This window comes from Mytilus californianus, unplaced genomic scaffold, assembly GCF_021869535.1.
Source record: "Mytilus californianus isolate M0D057914Y unplaced genomic scaffold, xbMytCali1.0.p SCAF_5, whole genome shotgun sequence".
NCBI lineage: Eukaryota > Metazoa > Mollusca > Bivalvia > Mytilida > Mytilidae > Mytilus > Mytilus californianus.
Genome location: NW_026262701.1, coordinates 31,682,201 through 31,702,432, shown reverse-complemented (window position 1 = coordinate 31,702,432; position 20,232 = coordinate 31,682,201). Strand labels below are relative to the sequence as shown.

At 32.3% G+C, this 20,232-nt stretch overlaps 2 protein-coding genes across 5 annotated transcripts in view; both read right to left on the bottom strand.

Moving 5' to 3' along the window:
- Positions 1–20,232, bottom strand: part of LOC127700210 (uncharacterized) — a 289,648-nt gene that overhangs the window by 10,316 nt on the left and 259,100 nt on the right. The window lies entirely within an intron of this gene.
- LOC127700217 (uncharacterized) lies at positions 1,300–18,664 on the bottom strand. 2 transcript variants are annotated; one of them, XM_052203640.1, is made up of 7 exons: positions 18,442–18,664; positions 13,332–13,606; positions 12,240–12,288; positions 5,818–6,246; positions 4,568–4,772; positions 2,936–3,067; positions 1,300–1,534 (listed from the first exon to the last, which is right to left on the bottom strand). In XM_052203640.1, exons 1-7 carry the CDS (start codon positions 18,465–18,467, stop codon positions 1,454–1,456), a joined length of 1,197 nt encoding a protein of 398 aa, XP_052059600.1. In that variant the 5' UTR covers positions 18,468–18,664; the 3' UTR covers positions 1,300–1,453. The 2 variants fall into 2 exon arrangements, with proteins under 2 accessions (XP_052059600.1, XP_052059601.1); XM_052203641.1 differs by having other exon boundaries at positions 12,240–12,285.

Sequence of the window (20,232 nt, the reverse complement as noted above, 5' to 3'; positions counted from 1 at the left end):
AGTCAGCAGGGTTTAAGAACATCCGTTGTTCGACCTGTTAGTCAAATGCGTTTTGTTTAAATATACTTTTTCACTTTTTTGGTCTTTTGGTAAATGTTGTTTGTGCTGTATTTAGACCCCTCTACCAAGAAATTTGTTTTGCATGCACACGTATAAAAATTGCGGTTTTTATCCAACACAATCATAGGTTTGAACGTTGTTTTGGAATCGAAACGGTATTTGGAAGGCCATATAATTTACCTTAATTTAGGATAGAATCTTGAATTTTGAAGAGTCGGAATATATATATATATATATATATATATATATATATATACATATATATCAACAAATACGATATTGTTTATATTGTTGTTTGATTCTTGCATTTGATTATCTTCAAAAACATACATAGCAGTTAATTTAAAAAATCAAATGTTGTGGGACATCTTATTGAATGCGTTATAATATCAATCAAATAAATTTGTCTTAGGAGCGATCAAAATATTTATGCAACGCTTTTAGGGAACTTAAATGAAAGACAATGAGTGAGTTGTAAAAAAAAAAACTCATAAACCCCCATTTTTGCCAAGCCCTTCCGTAGCACATGAGTTGACCCCGGTTTATCCTGGGGCGCATTGCGAAATGCTTAGTTTATGTGTAATGATTAATAATTTCTTGGCGATGGTGTTTTTTTGGACTTATCATCTGTGGATTGCCCCCATGGTATATTCTATCACTTTTTATTAATGCCAAAGAGTAATTTATGTTGACTTTCGAATATAAAGAAGGGAGGATTTGGTCTCTATTTCAAACGTGTTTAGATTGGCAAGACAGACAAAACCTTGTTTTGTAAATAACTTGTACACACATTTGTCGCCACAGTGATTTATCTAGTTTTTTACAATTTCCTTCAATAACAACAAAAAATATTTTCATTTTCACAGCTATGATGTGTTTCTTCTCAAACAAACAATTATGTACCGGCTATGTTATATCCAATACCTTACCAAATAAATTACTTTGTATGCCAAGATTCAATTAATATTTACAATATCAACAGCATTGTTCTCCTTTCTATTTTGTGTAATCAATGATGGCTAACGAAGGGTGCTTGCTAAATGTAGAGTAGAATTTGCCTATCCTTTCGGAGCACCTGAGTTCAACCCCGTGTTTTGGTGGGGTTCGTGTTGCTCAATCTTTAGTTTTCTATGTAGTATTTTGTGGACTTGTTCGTCTTATCGTCATTTTCCTTTTTTTGCCATGGCGTTGTCATTTTTTTTTCAACTTATGAGATTTGAATGTCCCCTTGATACCTTTTCCCTCTATGTCAGATATGTTATGTTCTCCCAATAAATACTTTAGTGGCAACAATAGTCTTTCCAGCAAACGCTTTCTGTGGAAACTTGATTTTGATATTCCTGTCAACTTCTGGTTCATAAATCTTTCCTCCAGCATTGACTTCGGTTTCATGTCATTTGTGTCTAGCAACAGCAACACACTGAACATTCTCCAATTGATTAAATGGCAGTTCTATTCCAATAAAGGAAATACCCTAGTTAAATACGAAAAAAAAAAGTTTTTTACGGCAAAATACAGATATAATTTATTTATTGGATACTGTATATGTTGATTTTAGAAAGTCTTGTCCCTGTTTAACCGAGCATTTTGGATAATTGGAAAAACCCAAAAAATGTGATGTTGCAAAAATAATCCAACTAAGGGGCGGTTGAGATGATTAAACTAGGTTTATATAGTACCCCGAAACGAAACGGATGGCCCAATTTTTTATTAATCTGGGAAAGACACTGATTTACATAATGCATATACTAACAAGTTACTTTACACGAAGGAAACTGCTTTTTGCTAATCTTTTATGCTTATTTGGTTTAATTGAAAAAAAAACCACAATCTGTTTTATTCTGCAGAGCGATGTTAAAAAGGACGGTTGATGTATTAAACAATGGATCAACCTTTCGAAACGATAGATGAAAATTAATGTAAAATAAAATCAATCCTGCATAATTGACATTTATCACATACATCCTTTATACGTATTCTGTGCAAAAAATAACTTTATGTTAATAGTCATTGTAGAAACTAAAATCTATCTCCTTACTTTAAAAAATAAATTTTAGTTGTTAAAATACCTTTTAGCTCAAAGTACTTCTTATCTAAAATAGTGTACCTTATATTGAATTCGTTAGGTTATGTATGACACCAGTCCCTGTTCTCAGAAAAACCGTTAAAGATATATTATTTAAAAGAAAATATCTTTTATAAATTATGACAATGATTCAAATACATAAAAAAATGCAAGTTCTTTTAATTAACCACACAGGACATCAAACCATCAAATTCAGCACGAGACGACCTAGGCGGTAAAAAAAAACCCCTGATATTTCAATATTTTACAGCAAGTAAGAGAATTTGCAATCCACAAACATCTGTTTGTCAATTGGACCAATATGAACTAACGACAGTGACAATATATTTAACATATTTAGACATTAGAACAAGGTTAATGATCATTATGAGTAAACATATTTCAGAAACGGTTCTAATTAAAACTTTGTTTGGCTTTGTTTGTTTGTTTGGTTTTGCTAGCCTTAAAACCAGGTTCAACCCACCATTTGTCTTAAAATGTCCTGTACCAAGTCAGGAATATTGCAGATGTTATCAAATAGTTCGTTTCTATGCATGTTGGCGTTTGTTTTTGCTGCACTTCAGTGTTTCTGTTGTTCTTTTGTTTTCCGCTTATAGTTGATGCGTTTCCCTCGGTTTTAGTTTGAAACCTGGATTTGTTTTCTCTCAATCGATTATTGACTTTTGAAGAGCGGTATACTACTGTTGCCTTTATTTGTCGAGTCTTAATTTAGTTGAAGTTGTGAAAATACTTTATTTTATTGTTTGATATTCTTACACCATCATGTAGTCAATGTCTTCATTCACTTACTGTCACTTTAGGTAGCTGAATTTCTGGAAGAGATTTTCCAGATCTCCATTTCTGACCTTTAATTGAGAACTTCAGTGTAGGCAGAAGACTTTCAGTGTGCGATACAATTGGCACATATACCCGCATTGGTAACTTGAATATATAGAGATATAATAATTTCAGTTAGTATTTCAATAATGGTATAATTATTATGAAACAGTGCACACGCTACATGTATAAAATAACACATTAACTCGAAATTCAACAAATAAATGTTAACAACCTGGTTTCAAGGGCAAGTATAACGTTCATGTGAAAAGGGAGAATTATTTATACATATACCCGCATTGACAACTTAAATATATAGAGATATAATATATTTCAGTTAGTATTTCAATAATTAATGGTATAATTATTTTGAAACAGTGAACACGTTACATGTATACATTAACACATTAATTCCAAATTCAACAATTAAATGTTAATAACCTTGTTTAAAGGGCAAGTACAACGTTCAACGTTTATGTGAAAAAGGAGAAGTATTTATACAATTTATAACGTACGGCCTTGTATACAATGGTGTGGGTAATTCTATAAAGGATTTGTTAGACTTAAGTGTAGAAAAATGGAAATATTGGTCAACGATGTAATTAGAAGTAGATTAATCTTCAATAGGATGATCTAAGGATATGTCTCTTATGCAAATACTTCATTTTCACTCTTTCGACCAGTTTGTGCGTCAAAATTGTTTTGCATAAATTGTCAGACGGTATTTGTAAGATTTTCTTGTCTGCTGTAGTTTTCTCTTATTTGTTGAGGTTAGACACAGCTGTGTTCTACAAATCAGAAATTCACACGAAGCAACGTATTCCACTTAAACCGATGTTAGCAGGTCGTCACGAAATTACAATGATGCATAAGTAGTTGCTGTGAAAAATGAAAAACGTTTTTCTGTGCTTGAGGTGTATGTTCTTATAATTTTACAGGTATGGTGTAATTATTCCTGGAAGAACTATTTCTTTATGTACATCCAGAATTCCTCCATTTGACGAGTTTTTATAGAGATTATTATATCACATTGTTTTCCTTCATATTGTCGTATCAAGTCAACCAATGAATCCCCATGTGCCACCTGGGTTGTCTGAATGGATTCCTTTCTATGTTTTTGTTATTGTTGGACTACAAAATACTATTTGTTAAATTCCTTTTCCCTTTATTGAATTCAGTTTAACATTACCCTCAGCTGTGCTGTTAAATGCACCGAGTGATGTAGCGTGATCAACAGCTAGCAAATAATACCAATAATACGCATGCTATGGGATTTGTTATCAACTTGAGTTTGGTATGATATTTTGTTCTGTGCTGGAGGCATCACTTTGATACGATGCAACGAAGAACAGCGATATGGAACCTTGATATTTTGCAATTTTTTCGTCATGTTCGTGTAGGGAATTTCAATCATGAAATAATCATTTCTTATCCAAGGTGCCCAATGGCATGAGTGATACTGAAATTATTACGCCGGGTAATGATAAAGGTTGTGTAGTTTGCTAGGATTATGAAACGAATTATTTAGCCTAGAGTTAAATTACATATTAAAGTTGCATAACATGTAAATCATCTCGTACAAATAGTTAAACGGATTAATTATACCTCTAATGTCTTTTTGTCTATCTTTGCTTTTATTGTGATTAAAGGGGATATAACTTGCTCGTCATTGGTTTCCAAACATTTGTCTAGATCGTCGTCGCCGTCAGAGCTTTTACAGACAAAATCACCATCTTTAGTTCCATCAGGCAGTGTAAATATAACGCAGCAGATATCTTGTCGGAATTTGTTTTGAGTTGTATTGTAATATCTAAATAAATGGATGAAATTTGGAAATAAAATCGGGTGTTTAAAATAACAAAGTTTTTATCGTAAGTCATACATTTAGTAAATAATAAAAATATTGTACAATAAATCTACTACAAATGCGATGCTATATGAAAATAATGATGATATGCATATCCTTATCACACCCATATCGATTTTATGACTATAGAATCACACAAGATCTTTATCAGTCACGGGTTGCATAGATTTATTTAGAAAGGATTCGTACAGTCTACTGAGATTCTATATCATAAACAATATGAACCCTTGATCAATATAAAACTTTAAGGGAAATCATGGGATTGATATTGACGTCAATGTGTAATGTGAAATGCTATATAAAAATTGTATTACCAAATATGTTCACAGGTATTACATAAAATTAAACACAACGTGTAGTTTTAAATAACAATTCACGAATGAACATGAAAACAAATCGTGTATTAATGCGATATCATTACTGTAATCCCGAGCGCTCAGCATCGCAAACACTAATCTTAATAAGTACATAATTCCTTTGCATAATTCAGAGTGTTTCCTTTATAAAATAAAAATACTTATTAAGGAGGATTTATGTGGACATATCCCTCAAAACATCTCATTCTATATATGTCCTAAAGAATGATAAAGTTTCCGACCTCTATGTTGACGATGAGTTTAGCTATAAAATTTCAACTGATTCAGAGGTTTATAGTTTGTTGTCAAAAGTCTTGTTATTACATCCCTGTTCTACTAGTGAGAGATCCTCGTAGTATTCTTCTGGTATCATTCGTTAGATCAAATGTTCCATATATAATTGGTTGAAGGTAGTAATAAAGCACAAATAACTTCATGTGTCTTATATAAAAAGAAAGTCATAGGATCATTTATGAAAACTGACAGTTTTCTTTATATTCTACTAGTACTCATGTTATATCCTACCTAGTAATACCATTATATCCTACTATGTGTGTATAACATTAACTTCAGTATGCTAGAAATATCAGAAAGAGGTAATGGAAGAATAACATATAAATCATAAAAATTACATGAAAGGTGGCCAGTTTTTCCAATCCCTCTTTTTCTTTTCTTCCTCTTGTTTTCGTCGTTTCTCCTCAGCTTCCCGTTCTTCTTGTTGTGCTTTTCGTTTCTCAGCCTCTTCCTGTTCTCGTTTTTTCCGATCTTCCTCTTCTTTTGTCAGGCGTTCTGCTTCTTCTTTTTCCATTTTCTTTCGTTCTACTTCTTCCTGTTCTTTTCTCCTTTTTCTTTCCTTTTCTTCCAATGTCTCCAAACCATCACACCATTGCTTCATCTGACCTTTAACACCATGTATATCTGATAGGGACAAATCTGCATTCTTTTCTATCTTTATAACCAGATCCTCTGTTTTCGCTATGAACTCCATCAGTTCTTGCTGTTGTTTTGCAAGTCCTTGCAAAATATTGACTTGTTCTAATGCTTTCATGTCAATATCTTTCCTATTAGGTTGTAATTGTTATATAAAAGTATGGAAAAAAAATCCTTAGCCTTTGACAAGGTCGATATTGCATTTCAAATTGAACGGAATTATCGTTGATATGAACCCTTACTTAAAATCTGTTTAGTATGTCTTGCAATTATTTGAATAATATTTTTTTTCAAGAATAATTCATTTTTTACTTTTCAAAGTTTTCCGCTTGAAATGCGCTATTATTAGTTTCTTGAATGATTTGTGAAAAGACCATTGCTTTACAATACATTAAAAAGCCGATTTATTTTGTAAATGGTTCAGTTATTGACACATATTTTAACAAGTGGCTACTTTCTTGCACCATAAATATCGTTACGAAAGCGGAGTGAATTGGATCATATAATATAAGAAAACCACTGAACGTCCTCTTCTGCGGTATTGTACCATTGAATTATGTTAAGACACAGGATATACAAAATTCTAAATGATTCAAGAGGGGAAAACAAATAATACAAATGGAAAAATCTCAATATTGAAAGTTTTCTTATTGCTGTTAGAAATCTATAAGCAAACGAAATATGCAAGAGCCAATTAACTATGATTCTCGGAATTAGTGTCCCTAATTATGCAGTATCTATGCATCCGATATATATTTATATACTTATACATCTTACACCTTTCGTTTTTACCACACACTGCAAAATACTTCATTGTCCCCATGTGGGGCCATTGTTTTAGTTTCCTAATTCATGTTATCAAAATTTTATGTCAACAAGTTCTGTTTTTTCGGAACCAAGACATGTTATGGTCAATGACAATGATAGTAATTTGATTGAGATCGTTCTCGTTGTAATCGAAAGATCTCAAATACGTCCTGACTGAGAACCCCTTGGGAAGTTATAGTATAAGAGAGAAAGTTTCTCGGCTATAATCTAATCGAAGGCCGAGAAACATCATAGAGTTTGAAAGACCAGCGGTTATCAAGGTAATCTGTTAATAGCAATATTCCTAAACAACGTCAATGACGCAGACTTACGACGTCATAAATTCTCTTTCAACTCAACTGTTCTGTTACATGTAAGATAGACTTGCTATAATACCCACGCATGAGCTATTTTAGAACAAAAATATTGCCCTGATTCGCAAGTGTTTAAGATTTGTAAGTGTACAAATCGTCGGTACGGCGACCAGGAAAATGATCCTGACTAGTTAAAGCAATGTAAAATTGTGTTAGGATATATCAGGACTGCGCTTCCTATCATGATTTTCTTGATAAACGGCTATGAATTCCATGGAAGCTATAACTTTAAGGATTCAAAATAGTAAAGTTGAGTTCATCCATTAGAAAGTTTTACGGACACCATCATGATTTGGTTGAATGAAAAATCGGTACGAGGAGGAAGATCTTGAACAGTTAAATCAAAGGTAAATGTTGATATGATATTGCAGGGCTGCATTTCTTATTATGGTTCCTTGCTTAAAAGTTATTCCTTATTTGGAAGCCATTGTAATAATGGCTCTAAATGGTTTTCCTTTCGAAAATTTTACTGGTTTGGATGAAAATTTGGTACGAGTGACAACAAAAGAGATCTTGAATAGGTTAATACAAGTTGAATGTTGGTAATATATACCAGGGCTGCATTTCCTCTACTGATTGCTATAAATAGAAAGTTACACGAAAGCTATTACATCAAGACCTCCAAATGACGACATTATGATTTGGTTGCCCATTATTGTTCATATATGTCACAGATGATCACGGTTCTATTCAACTTGTTGTAACCGCATGGAAGTTCTCTTCCCCACAGTTGTAATATTACCGAATGTGACGTTTCATCGTGTTATTTTTTTCTTTCTTGCAACAAACAACACGACGGGTACCACTAGTGTATCTACTTACCATTCCAGTGCACCATGGGAACACTGAATTCACCCTTAGATAATGACTGGTTCGTGTATGCAATCTTTAGTTTTCTGTGTAATGTTTTTCATTGTGGTATGCATTTTTGTCGTTTTCTCGTTTTGGCCATGGTTTGCCTGTTGTGCTGGACTTATGATTCTTTTATTATACCCTTGATATCTTTTCACTCTTTTTAATGTGTTTCTTATACTAGTAGTTAATTCTTAGGTCGCGTATAAAGTAGACGGAAGATAACAAGGTGAGCATTTAAAACTCATAAGTTGAAGAGAAAGAGACAATGCCATAGCATTAAACGAAAAACTACGAGAAGACAAATAAGTTCTCAAAACAATACATAGAAAACTAAACGACTCAACACGGACTCATCCAAAAACTGCAATTGTTTCAGGATGTAGCGTTGTTGGAATAGTAAATCTCTCTAATATATCAACATCGTCATTGGAACGGAAAAAAGAGACGAGTTAGAAAAGAAAAGTGTAGGTTCTTTTTTGTTAATAAATATATTGACATCTTTGTACTCATTTTTGTTCGTTGACCTTGAGATAGTGATCAACACCGATGACCGAATGTGAAACATTTGAATTTTTTTGATACCAAAAAATTACGTTTATAACATTAATTAACAACTAAAACTTAGGAAAGTTGAAAATTACACCACTCAATAATAATTTAAGATATGTTACGGTGGCAACCGTAACATACCTTAAATTATTTTAACTAAATGTATAACAATGATACAACTTTTAATTCAAATATTCAATTCATAGACTGCTTCTTTTTGTGACAATATGAGACAACTCATAACAGAAACATTAGATACAATTTTCTTTTGAATGCCAATATTTTGCGCAAAAGATTATTAGCCAAGGCTCAAAATTAACCTGCAGTCGATGTAGCTATAGGTGCATGTTTTTAGTCCGATAAAGGACATCTTTTTGTTTTTAATGCTTTTACTTTGCATTGACTTTGCCATCAAACTGGTTTGATTCTAGTGCAACTGACGCGTCTAATGTACACGATACCCACGTAAAGCATCTAAATGGTAAGCCTCATAGTATCTTTTATGGATGCTTCTTTTAATGTTTTCTAAGCTACATCGTCTACAGCCCCTCAAGCAATTGATATGATTGCTCTTTAAATCTTCAGTGATAAATTGGCTGACTGTTACAAGCTGTATTTTTGCGGTTTTCTGTTAAATTTGCTGCTAAACGTTTGGGGTTTTTAATATTTTGCCCTTAAGCATCTATAAAGAGATTTTCATTCTCGAAATGTGCAACAGGTGCAGTTAAAATGGCACCGTTTAATATTATTGCAAAATTAAATGAAGTTTGCAGAGTGTTGGTATGTCATTTACAAAACGTAAGAATCAACCTCGTAGTGACGTTGTGTGAAAGCCAGATGACATGTCTTTTAATCTTCACGTGAGATCTCCTGATGAAAGATTTTGGAGAAGGATATTAGAAACATTGAAATCAAATGGGATCAATAAAACGATAAAATTCAAAAGGTGTAGTCCAATTTACAGATAATTAAAATATGAATACACGAAAACAAACTGTAAAGATAAAAGGTAATGTCAAATTGTAAACTAATATATGGAGATTCATAGTTAATTAAAAAAAAAAAAAAATGTCATATCAATTGGAAATGATGTAGGATCAAATTACAAATCAGGAATATAACAGTCAATGGCCTATTGTTGTTCTAGGAATCGCTTGGAGAAATTTAAAAGAGGTGCTTTTTATTTGAAATGTATACTGAGAATTAATAGTTTTGTTCCGTTTCCACGTCTAAAATATTCCATTAGTGGTAATACATTGATTTTTCTCTTTAGTGGTTAAGATTTTCCTTATAAGGATGTACTCTGGTCAGGTATATGAATTTTTTCAGATGTTCGGACTTCTTTGATTTTATCCTTTGATACAGGGTAAAATAGTTTACCCCACATCACCCACTCTTTTTCTTTTCATAGAAAATTTCAATAGCTCATAAAAAGGGCATTACCAAAATTTATGCAGATTCTAGATTTTTTTCTTACGATTTGAGACACACATAATGTCAATGCTAAATATAAGGTAAAGGTCCGAGTAAGTCTTTTCCCGCCATTTAAAAAAAAAATCAAATATCGCAAAAAGGAGTTCCATAACCTATCAATATTTTTTAGCTTATTTTGTTCCTTTACTAATGTTCTTCTGACTTATAGTGTCAATCTAAAATTCTAGTTTTTTTTTAACTTCACCTAACTACATCCTTAACTGCTGTTGATACTATAAGTATATGACACGCAGGAATATTTAAATTAAAAGTCTGTATACTTTAAAAATTAAGAAATTGAGGAAGCTTTGTGAAGGTAGTGATAAACTATTCTCAAAATTGGTTTATAGATGACAGAAATTCGACAATTAGAAATACATTTAACAATTAATATTAATGTATCCATATAGTAAACAAGTATAACAATAATACTGAATTTAAAGGCAAATTTAAAAAGCGGAAGCCCATGAAAAATGACAAATCAAATACTATCAGCCAATTGAACAAGTGAAAAATAATCGCCAAATTCCTTGACTTGATAGAGTAAATTCGATAATTGATATACATGTAGTGTTATTCAGTAGATACAAACCAAAACTTAAATTTCAACATAAATATAATGATACGAAAAAATACGTCTTACATTGTAGTTTTACTAATTAAAACAAAAAGTCCGGTGTTTATCATTACATATCATTGAACTTAATGTTGGAAAACAATCAAACATTAAATTATAAATATACATATTTGACATGAATAGTCACATATAATGATATCAAAAATCTTTCTGCATATTGATTTGAAAAGCGTTGTTTATGACTTCGCGGTCATTCCCTTTAAATAATTCAAATTCGAGAAAAACGACAAACAAACTCTTGCTTAATACAGAGGAAAGATTGAAAAAGGAAAGAATATTGAAAATAAAACAAAATTACACTTAGACTAGCATGAACACAGTAATGCTTATTATAGACTAGATGCTTCTGTTATTCACATAAATCAATGGAATAGGAGTTTTAATGTCATAATTTCTTGACACGAAATCGAATAGTTTTTTAAGTTTCGTAATTTATTTTGCCTTCCAACTTTCTTTATTCGAGGAACGCTGATTAGTCTGTTGGACGAACCGCCGCTCTAGCGTTTTTTAATCAAAAGCTTGGTATCTTTAATCCGTTTTAACATTTAGTAATACAAGGTAATATTTAAACAATGCTTATAAATACCCAGGTTTGTTTCTATTTCTATACTTAGCAGTTAAGAAAATTCCCGTACAAAGTCAGGAATATGGTAGTTGTCTTTGTACTTGTTCTGTTGATAGCGTTTGATTTTGTCAGTTTTTATGGACTTCCTCCATTTGAATATGCCTTGGAGTCCTGTATTTTTTTTCTACTGATCACGGTAAACGATGGTTGTTGCAAATATTGAATATTTGTATCAGATTTGAAATTGTCTCTATTGAATAGACCACTTTTGAGTTTGTCCTTCACCGGAAAAAACTCGTCAATTATGCGCGCCTTTATGACGTCATTTACCAGATAAAGGGGATCGCCTGTATTCCTGCACTATTAACGTTCATCAAGCGTCTTAGTGATCGTCATTGTGCAGGATAAAATAGAAAAAATGTTTGTTCCGTAGGTACTTAATCACAATTCCCTAATGATAGCAGTGCTGATTGTCAATTATGAGAATTTAATTTGCCGAATAATTCGTGCAATATTGCATCATAGTTTTCCAACCACTCGCTCAACATGGGAACGGAAGTGACGATGCCCCTAAACGCACGAATGATGTTCACTAAAACCAAAGTTTTTGACGGAAATGCATCGAACTCAAAAGTTGTCTATTGATTCACATATTGGTTTGGGGTGATTTAATGCTGATATACCGGATCCGTATGTTGCTTGTACCATACTCGATTTTGATATACCGAATCCCTGTGTTGCTTGTAAAGTATTCGATTTGATTTGTTTTACTACTTTCGCTGATATGTTACTCTCATTATATGGGTCAACCAACATTGACTATTATTTGCAATAATTTTTGCAGAAATATGTAAATGACATTACCTAGTAAGTGTCTTTTCTTCGGTAAAATCTTGGGCAGATGATTCAACTGCTAATTACAGAAAAAGGCTATATATACTGATATAACTCAAAATCTTTCAACATCAGGGATAATCATTTGCTTAATTGCTGAGACTCCTCTCTATATTTGATAATATCTCTAGTCAACTCACTTGTAGAAATATAATAAAAGTGGTATGTTATATAAACAAGAGCGAGATTTCCTTTATATTTGTTTAAGTTTGATTGACGTATTGATTACTTTTAATAAGATGTACAATTATGATTAAGTTTCATAACTGCATCATTCATATTTGATTTAATAAAAAGGCGATTTTTATTAGTGTCTATTAAATTATAACTTATAAACCTATTTATCTCTTTTCCTCGAATGTGACATCACGAAATTTTTATTTGCATGAACAACACGAATCGTGCCATTCATTAGATCAGGATGTGCTTACCCTACCGGCGCACCCGGTTTTTTTTTCGGTGGGATACTTGTTGCTCAGTCTTTAGCTTTTGCTGTTTTTCGATTTTGAACAAGACGGAGCCAGTGTTCCTCATGTGTTTTTAAATATCCCTTTTCGATTTGAGCGTTCCGGTTGTCGGTAAATCCAGAAAAGACATAGAACGAAATTATAAAGTGTTATTTTCATATACTAGCACTGGGTCGTTAGCACTACTGGTGGACTGCTAGTACGCCATCAACCAAGTAGTAAGAGCTTCGGTATTGATATAAATTTTAACAAATTTTTCTTAAATTTTTCGTTGATAAAACATGTTTGACTGTTGACCTTAGATGACATTAGCTATTATTTAGGTATCTTTTGGTCATATAACTCGTTATGTGTTAGGTCTCCTACGTCTTTAGCTTTCAAATGATCAAATGTTTAGGTTTAAACGTTCTTGATAAAGTTAAATCAATAAAGGCGCTTGTTATTTCAATTAGTATCTTCCGCCTCTCTTCTTCAACTCCGTTTCAATTATGCACCTTGCAAACATTTGATGTTCAACACATTGTAGTCTTGTTGTGTAATTATTATTATAAATTGTATGGCTGTACATGTGTTGTAGAATAAAATGCATACGTACTTTTTATAAGGTAGTTTTTCATTAGTTCTTGAAGTTGTTCACCAATTTTGACGCTGCAAAATTTCACCAGTTCTCTTACATTCTTGAGTTCTTCTAAGATATCTGAAGCATACTTTGATACTCTTTCGATATCTTTTTTGGTCTTTGTCATAGTTTTGGTCACGGTAACTTCATATTTCTTAAATGATATGTTTTGGTCGGCTGGAATTGGCAGTTTTTTTAACTCCTCTTTTCTCTGACGTAATAACAGTAATGATTCGATGTCTATTTTGTTACTGTAAACATATTTATTATATAAGTGAAGAAAATAAATAAAACATAGGAGGCAATAAGACTGACATCTAACAACGTTGTACTCCAAAAAGTATCTACAGCTCAACCAATGATTATTAACCGACAAAGATACACAAACACATAACGAGTTCATAATTGTATAGACATAGATTGTTGTTAGAGCTATGAAACTTAAATGACCAGAATAAGATGGCAAGCTTATAAATTGTTCATGGTGCAGATGTATATTGTATAAATGTTAACGTGATATCTATATCTTTAACGGGAAGCTTAATACCAAAATTTATGATAAAAGAGGTGATTTTTCATTTCCTATAGTTAATTATCCATTTTTAGATGGTGACGCTCCCTTGTCACCATCTTATGGTGTTTATATATATCAACTTGTTCGATTCGTTCGTTTATGTAACAACGTATTTGATTTTAACGAAAGAAATCTCTGTATTACTAAAAAATTATTACACCAGGGTTTTCGATATCACAACTAGTCAAAACATTTACTAAATTATTCATTTATCATCGGTACAAGGATATCATTCGTAAATATAAATTAACATACAGACATCTTATACGTTCAGGTATTACACATCCAATCTTTTATGGTAATATTCTATACAAAGCACAATTATGTCGACATTCACCTCAAAAGCTAACCAAACCTTTAAACAGACTTATTCAGAAGGGATATAGTTACGATAATGTTGTCAGGTCATTAAAGATGGCATATTTTGGTATTAATATTGATTCACTCATAGGGTCTTTGCATCGGAAATAAACACATTTATTCCAAAGCCAGTTGTTGGCATGATACGGGTTATGTTCTTCTAATATATTTTATGATGGTATGATACTAAACCCCTAACGGGAGGGATTGTGCTTGATTTTCATATCACGAAGACATAATCTTTCAATCAGTTTAATTGAGGTCTGGAGCTGGCATGTCGGTAACTGCTATTAGTCCTTTGTTAATTTATGTATCATTGTCATTTTGCTTAATTTCTTTTGTTACCTATTCTGACATTGGACTCAGACTTCTTTTAAACTGCGTTTTACTGTGCGTATTGCTGTGTGTTTATTAATTCTACATTGGCTAGCGGTATAGGGGGAAGGTTGAGATCTCACAGAACATGTTAAACCCCGCCGCAATTTTGCGCCTGTCCCAAGTCAGGAGCCTCTGGCCTTTGTTAGTCTTGTATGTGTTTTAATTTTTCTTCCTTTATATGTTTTGGAGTTTATTGTGACGTCCATTTTCATTGAACTAGTACACATTTTTGTTTAGTGGCCAACTGAAGCCCGCCTCCGGGTGCGGGATTTTCCCGCTGTGTTGAAGACCCTTTGGTGGCCTTGGGCTGTTTTCTGCTCTTTGGTCGGGTTGTTGTCTCTTTGACACATTCCCCATTTCCATTCTCAATTTTATTAGGTGAGAAAACTTGATAACAAAAGAATTTTGATCGATATACGTTTTTTTTATAACAAGTAAATAATTTCTGATAGATATGCAAAATAATTCACCATCTTAGTAGTCAATACTTTGAGAACTACATGATTTTTAAAATATTATGTTGTGCTGTTACATTACTATCCAAGGTTAAGGGAGGGTTTAATTATCACAAACAACCTTAACTCCACCACAATTCTTTATGTGCCTGTCTCAAATAAGGAGCACCCGAATCAGTGGTTTTCGTTTGTTCTTGTCTGTCATATTGGTTTTTGATAAATTGTTATGTCATAAAAAAGTTTAACAAAAATACTGAACTCCAAGGCAAATTCAAATAAGGGGTCCATAAAAACTGACAAAATCAAACGCTATCAATCAGCGGAACTAGTGAAAAAAAAATGCCATATTCCTGACTTTTTACAGGGGTTTTCCGAAGAAAATGATAGGTTAAACCTGGTTTTATAGATAAATAAACATCACATTTGTATGACATTTGTTTATATTTCCGTTATATTGACAAAATTTGGTAAGCAACCAAAACAGACACAACAGGTTTATGTGACAATATTGGGATCCAGCATCCCAAACTTTGTCATAGACTTACAACACAACTGACTAAACAATTCAAACAAACATACAAATTAATCTAACAAAGACGACAACAAAAACGGTGTAGTAGATAGTAAATTTTAATGACGTCAACAACAAATAAATTGCCTTTGACAGTACATGTCATTTATAGTACATACCGTACATAGTATACACCTTCTTGATAAAATAAAAGTTAAGTAAATATAAACACAAGGGTAAACAAAATAGAAACGACACTGTAAAAACCCTTTGTGTCGGAATCATCGCACATCAGGATCCATCTACACCTGGAATGCCCAAAGTTAAAAACACGAAAGCGGGATGCTTAAATAGCATGTCACGTCAAAGTAATACAACCAAACGAAACATAATAGCACGAAGACAAATAACGGGGAAACTAAAGTAAAACAAAAAGATACACAACTTCAGCACCTAGAATCTATAACTCAAGACCATCTTGTATTATTTGTGAAGTAGACACTGAATATTTATCTATTAGGACTTGTTATTTCCGATGAACTTTTGGAAAAAAAGGACAAGACGTTCTGAAACAAAACCCTAGCTCACTAATTGTTTGCTCACACACCGATGTCGTTTTACAAAGTCTGAGTAGCAGAGGAAGCTCTTGGATATCGTTTTAGTTGAGAAATGTATTCCTCAAACGCGGGTGAAGTTGGTATATTGCTGCTAAAGTGTGGAAAATTTAGAATTTCAGAATTTAAATCGTCTCGTTTGTCATAGATTCTGGTACTGAGACGACCACTGTTGTCAAATTTGAGGTAAATGTCTAGAATTGATGCTGATGAAGCTATATCTGTGGTTTCTTTAATCTCTTGTTCAGCAGGATATATTAATGGGACCCAATCAAAAAAGTTTGTTTGGCAAAAAAGGATTGTTAATGGAAAGAAAATCATCAATATACCTGTATGTGAAATTAGATAATCTAGCATCTTTATATATTCTTTTTTTATTATTGTCTTAACTCCGACTCATATGAAAATAAGAAAAGGTCGGCCAGCAAGAAAGATGAAACAGTTGGTTCCCATAGGATGCCGAAAACCTGCTGGAAAAATCTACCTCTAAATTCAACAAATATGTTGCCAATGAGAAACTCCATCAAACTTATCATCTGTTCGTCGGTGTAGCTTGTTTTATTTTCGGGCTAATTTTTAACAAAATGTGTAGAATATCATCCAAAAATAATACATTTGTAGCGTATGGTACGTTTATTTATTATGAAATTAGGACATTTATTTTCTCGTTTGATTTGCTTTACATTTTGTCATGTTGGGGCTTTTGTAGCTGACTATACGATATAAGTGTCTCATTATTGTAGGATTACGCTGGATTATAATTGCCTACATCCGCCCCATTTGAAATCTGGTAGGTGTTTCATGGCAATCATACCACATCTCCTAATTTCTATTTGGTTTCAATTTTTCAGGCTAGATGCGCCTTTTGACAAATGAGTGTCTTCAAGGACGATTTTGACGAAAATATGTATAAATTGAAAAAAAAAGCAAAAAAAAAAAACATACCCCTAACATATGGCAAAAGGGCCAAACGTATAGCAAAAGCTGGACAAGAAATTAGGGTTGTCAATGAATTAGGTACAATAATTTGAAGAAAAAAACAATACCAATGATTCAATGACTATTATTTTTTTAAATTCCATGAAATCAATCGCAACATTGTGATGCCACTACCATAGAAATGAGCTGTTGGGCTGGAGATACACTCGGATATTTATAGTCTACCAACAGTGGTATCGATCCAAATGAAATAATGTTTTTGAGTGGTACAAAAAGTAAAATAACTAAAAAACCGAACTCCAAGAAAAATTCAAAACAGAAAGTCCCTTATCAAACGGCAAAACTTAAAGCTCAAACACATCAAACGAATGGAAAACAACTGTCATATTCCTGACTTGTCTGCTCCAAATGCGCATTACGATAAATGATGTATTTTCAGTGAACATTTGAAAATACAAACTCTACTAGAACGGGTTAAAACTGATAAAACCGAATGAACAAAAATATAATATATATTGCATCTGATTTGATTTTGGTTATTCATGCCAAGCACACTTTGCAAGTTCGCGACCTCAATTGGGATGTATTTTTGCTTAATTTAACTTCATGATTTAATTTCATAATTTATGAAACAAATATTGCAACAATCACAGTTCTCTCTATATGGAAGGAATTGATGCTTTGTTTGCATTTATTTGCTTATGTGCTTTGTCTATATGCCGTTTTATTTTTCTTTGTTGACATAGTTGTTTGTTCTTATAGTGATTAAGATTATAACACAATGTTGACTGCTGCACCCCAATATTTGACATTTTAACCTATTATGTCTGTTTGTTTTGTTCACACAATGTTGTCAATATAATGGAATTTTATGCGACTGTCATACAAGTGAGAGGTTTAGCTAGCTATAAAACCATGTTTAATCCAACATTTTCTACACAAGGAAATGCCTGTACCAAGTCCGGAATATGACAGTTGTTTTCCATTCGTTCGATGTGTTTGAACTTTGCATTTTGCCATTCGATGAGGGACTTTCCGTTTTGAATTTTTCTTGGGGTTCGGTATTTTTGTTATTTTCACTTTTGATAAATGGAAGCAATTTAAAGGTTTAAACCAAATATTTCAATCAGTATTTATAAATATGGTACTGAAATCCTAAGTACTGTTTGTTTGCATATCTGAAGGGTGCTATTTGAAGTATAATAATATCGTAGTTTTTCGCATTGAACAGATAAAAAATGTTGCCACTTCATACCTTCTTCTTTTATGAGACATTGCCATCTTGTTTCAACTCCGTTCAGGTTACTAGTTTCCAATAAAAAAATAATGTGTCATTGCATGTCCATGTTGTGTTTTGTTTTCATCTATTTCTTCTGTACTCCATGTTTTCATATCATGTTAATTCATTGAAATAAAAGAGTTAACTATTCTAATAAGAAATAACCACTCATTTAAAAAATCTTTCAACAAGGATTACGTTTCAGACTTTTTAAATGCCAAAACAATACCGATTGGAAATCCTATCTATACGAAACAAAATTTATTTATTGATAAGCCAATTTGATCAAAACAGACCTACTGGCACGTAACGTCAACTGAAATTATATATATTTTCGGTTGAAAAGGAAAAGGAAATGTAATCAGTTTAGTGTTATATCGAATTTGTAATTTTTTCCTTGTTTGTATATATAATCAGATTCAAAATCTCTTTTTTCTTGGTTTTGTATTGCTGATACTTTTTTTCTGTTTACAGTTTATCTCTATCTATTAGATTTTTTGCCCAGAACACAAACATGGTGAAAATCATATTTCAAGGGCAATAGCTACTAAAAGAATAGGAAGGACTATTTCGGCTACGTTGACCTATTGGTGGATCGTTTAGTGCATATCAGGTTTACTGTTTACAGTTCCTCTCTATCTTCTATAGTCTTTGTTTAAATTGAAAAGGGTTGTTTGTTAAGCTGAGCCCCCAAACGTAATAAGATCCTTTGCTTCAGTAAACTGTCCGTAAAGAATATGTGAGAAATATCTAAAGAACAACATAAGAAATGATTTTGATTTCTACACCAGTTGATTATTTTATTTAGGTAGTATAGAAGTAAACTACAGGTATGCATAAGTAGTCAGCGTTATTGCATAAGTATTTATTCCCAAAAGGTATTTTTGTAAAGAAAAATCAGTAGTGACATATTGTATTGCAGACTAGAAAGTACAGCACATTTTACATGTTCAACTCATGAAACTAGCTACAGTAAATAGATATAAGAAGATGTGGTATGAGTGCCAATGAGACAACTCTCCATCCAAGTCAAAATTTATAAAAGTAAACCATTATAGGTCACAGTACGGTCTTCAAATCTATATACAAAGATTAACCTTAAAGTCTGAGAAAAATGGCCGTATTAGAGAGGTGATCTTTGAATCAATGTTTAAAATGCATAGGTTTTACTTCAAAGTGACCAGAAGAAAATAACTTATGTGGGTTTCAAATGTTAAAACTTAAGGTGTGTTTCTTACTTTTTTTTATAAGTTTTCGTTCACTTAGTTTTCTAAATAATATAGGCATATTAATAACATCATCTACCACAGCTTGTAAAACAGACTTTTAAAATTTTATTATTTTTTTTTTATTAAATGCTTCAGTTTATAAATAAAAAAACTGTTTTATTTTGTTTGCTTGATGGTATTTAACGCAACTTTCAGGTGTCCTCGGCTATAGCATGGCAGTCCGTGTTTGTTGGCGGAGAACGCCGAAAAGCCTGAAGAAAATCTACAAACTTCGGCAGATAAATTATGTTTGTATATGGTGTTTTTGTTTTATCTTATTATATTGATTTTTAATCATACTTTACTTACAGTTATGCATTTAATTTTAACAGTTTGTACAAAGACCATGATCCGTGGGTTAAGCTTTACTTGTAACATGAATGTTATTTTTTTCCTTTGATTTTTGCGCGAGTTAAATAAGTTATTTATAGAGGAGTGCATTAACAGGACGTTTTTTAGTTATTGAACTCTACTATCCCACAGTTGACCGCTTGTCGCA

Excerpts from the sequence above, each read along its gene's own strand:
- LOC127700217 (XM_052203640.1), bottom strand. The coding sequence starts at position 18,467 with ATGGCAATGTCTCATAAAAGAAGAAG. Across the intron at positions 6,247-12,239 it reads GAAGAAAAGACACTTACTAG|GAAAGATATTGACATGAAAG; the intron begins GTAATGTCATTT and ends ACAACCTAATAG. Across the intron at positions 1,535-2,935 it reads TTCAGCTACCTAAAGTGACA|GGTATTTCCTTTATTGGAAT; the intron begins GTAAGTGAATGA and ends GTATTTAACTAG.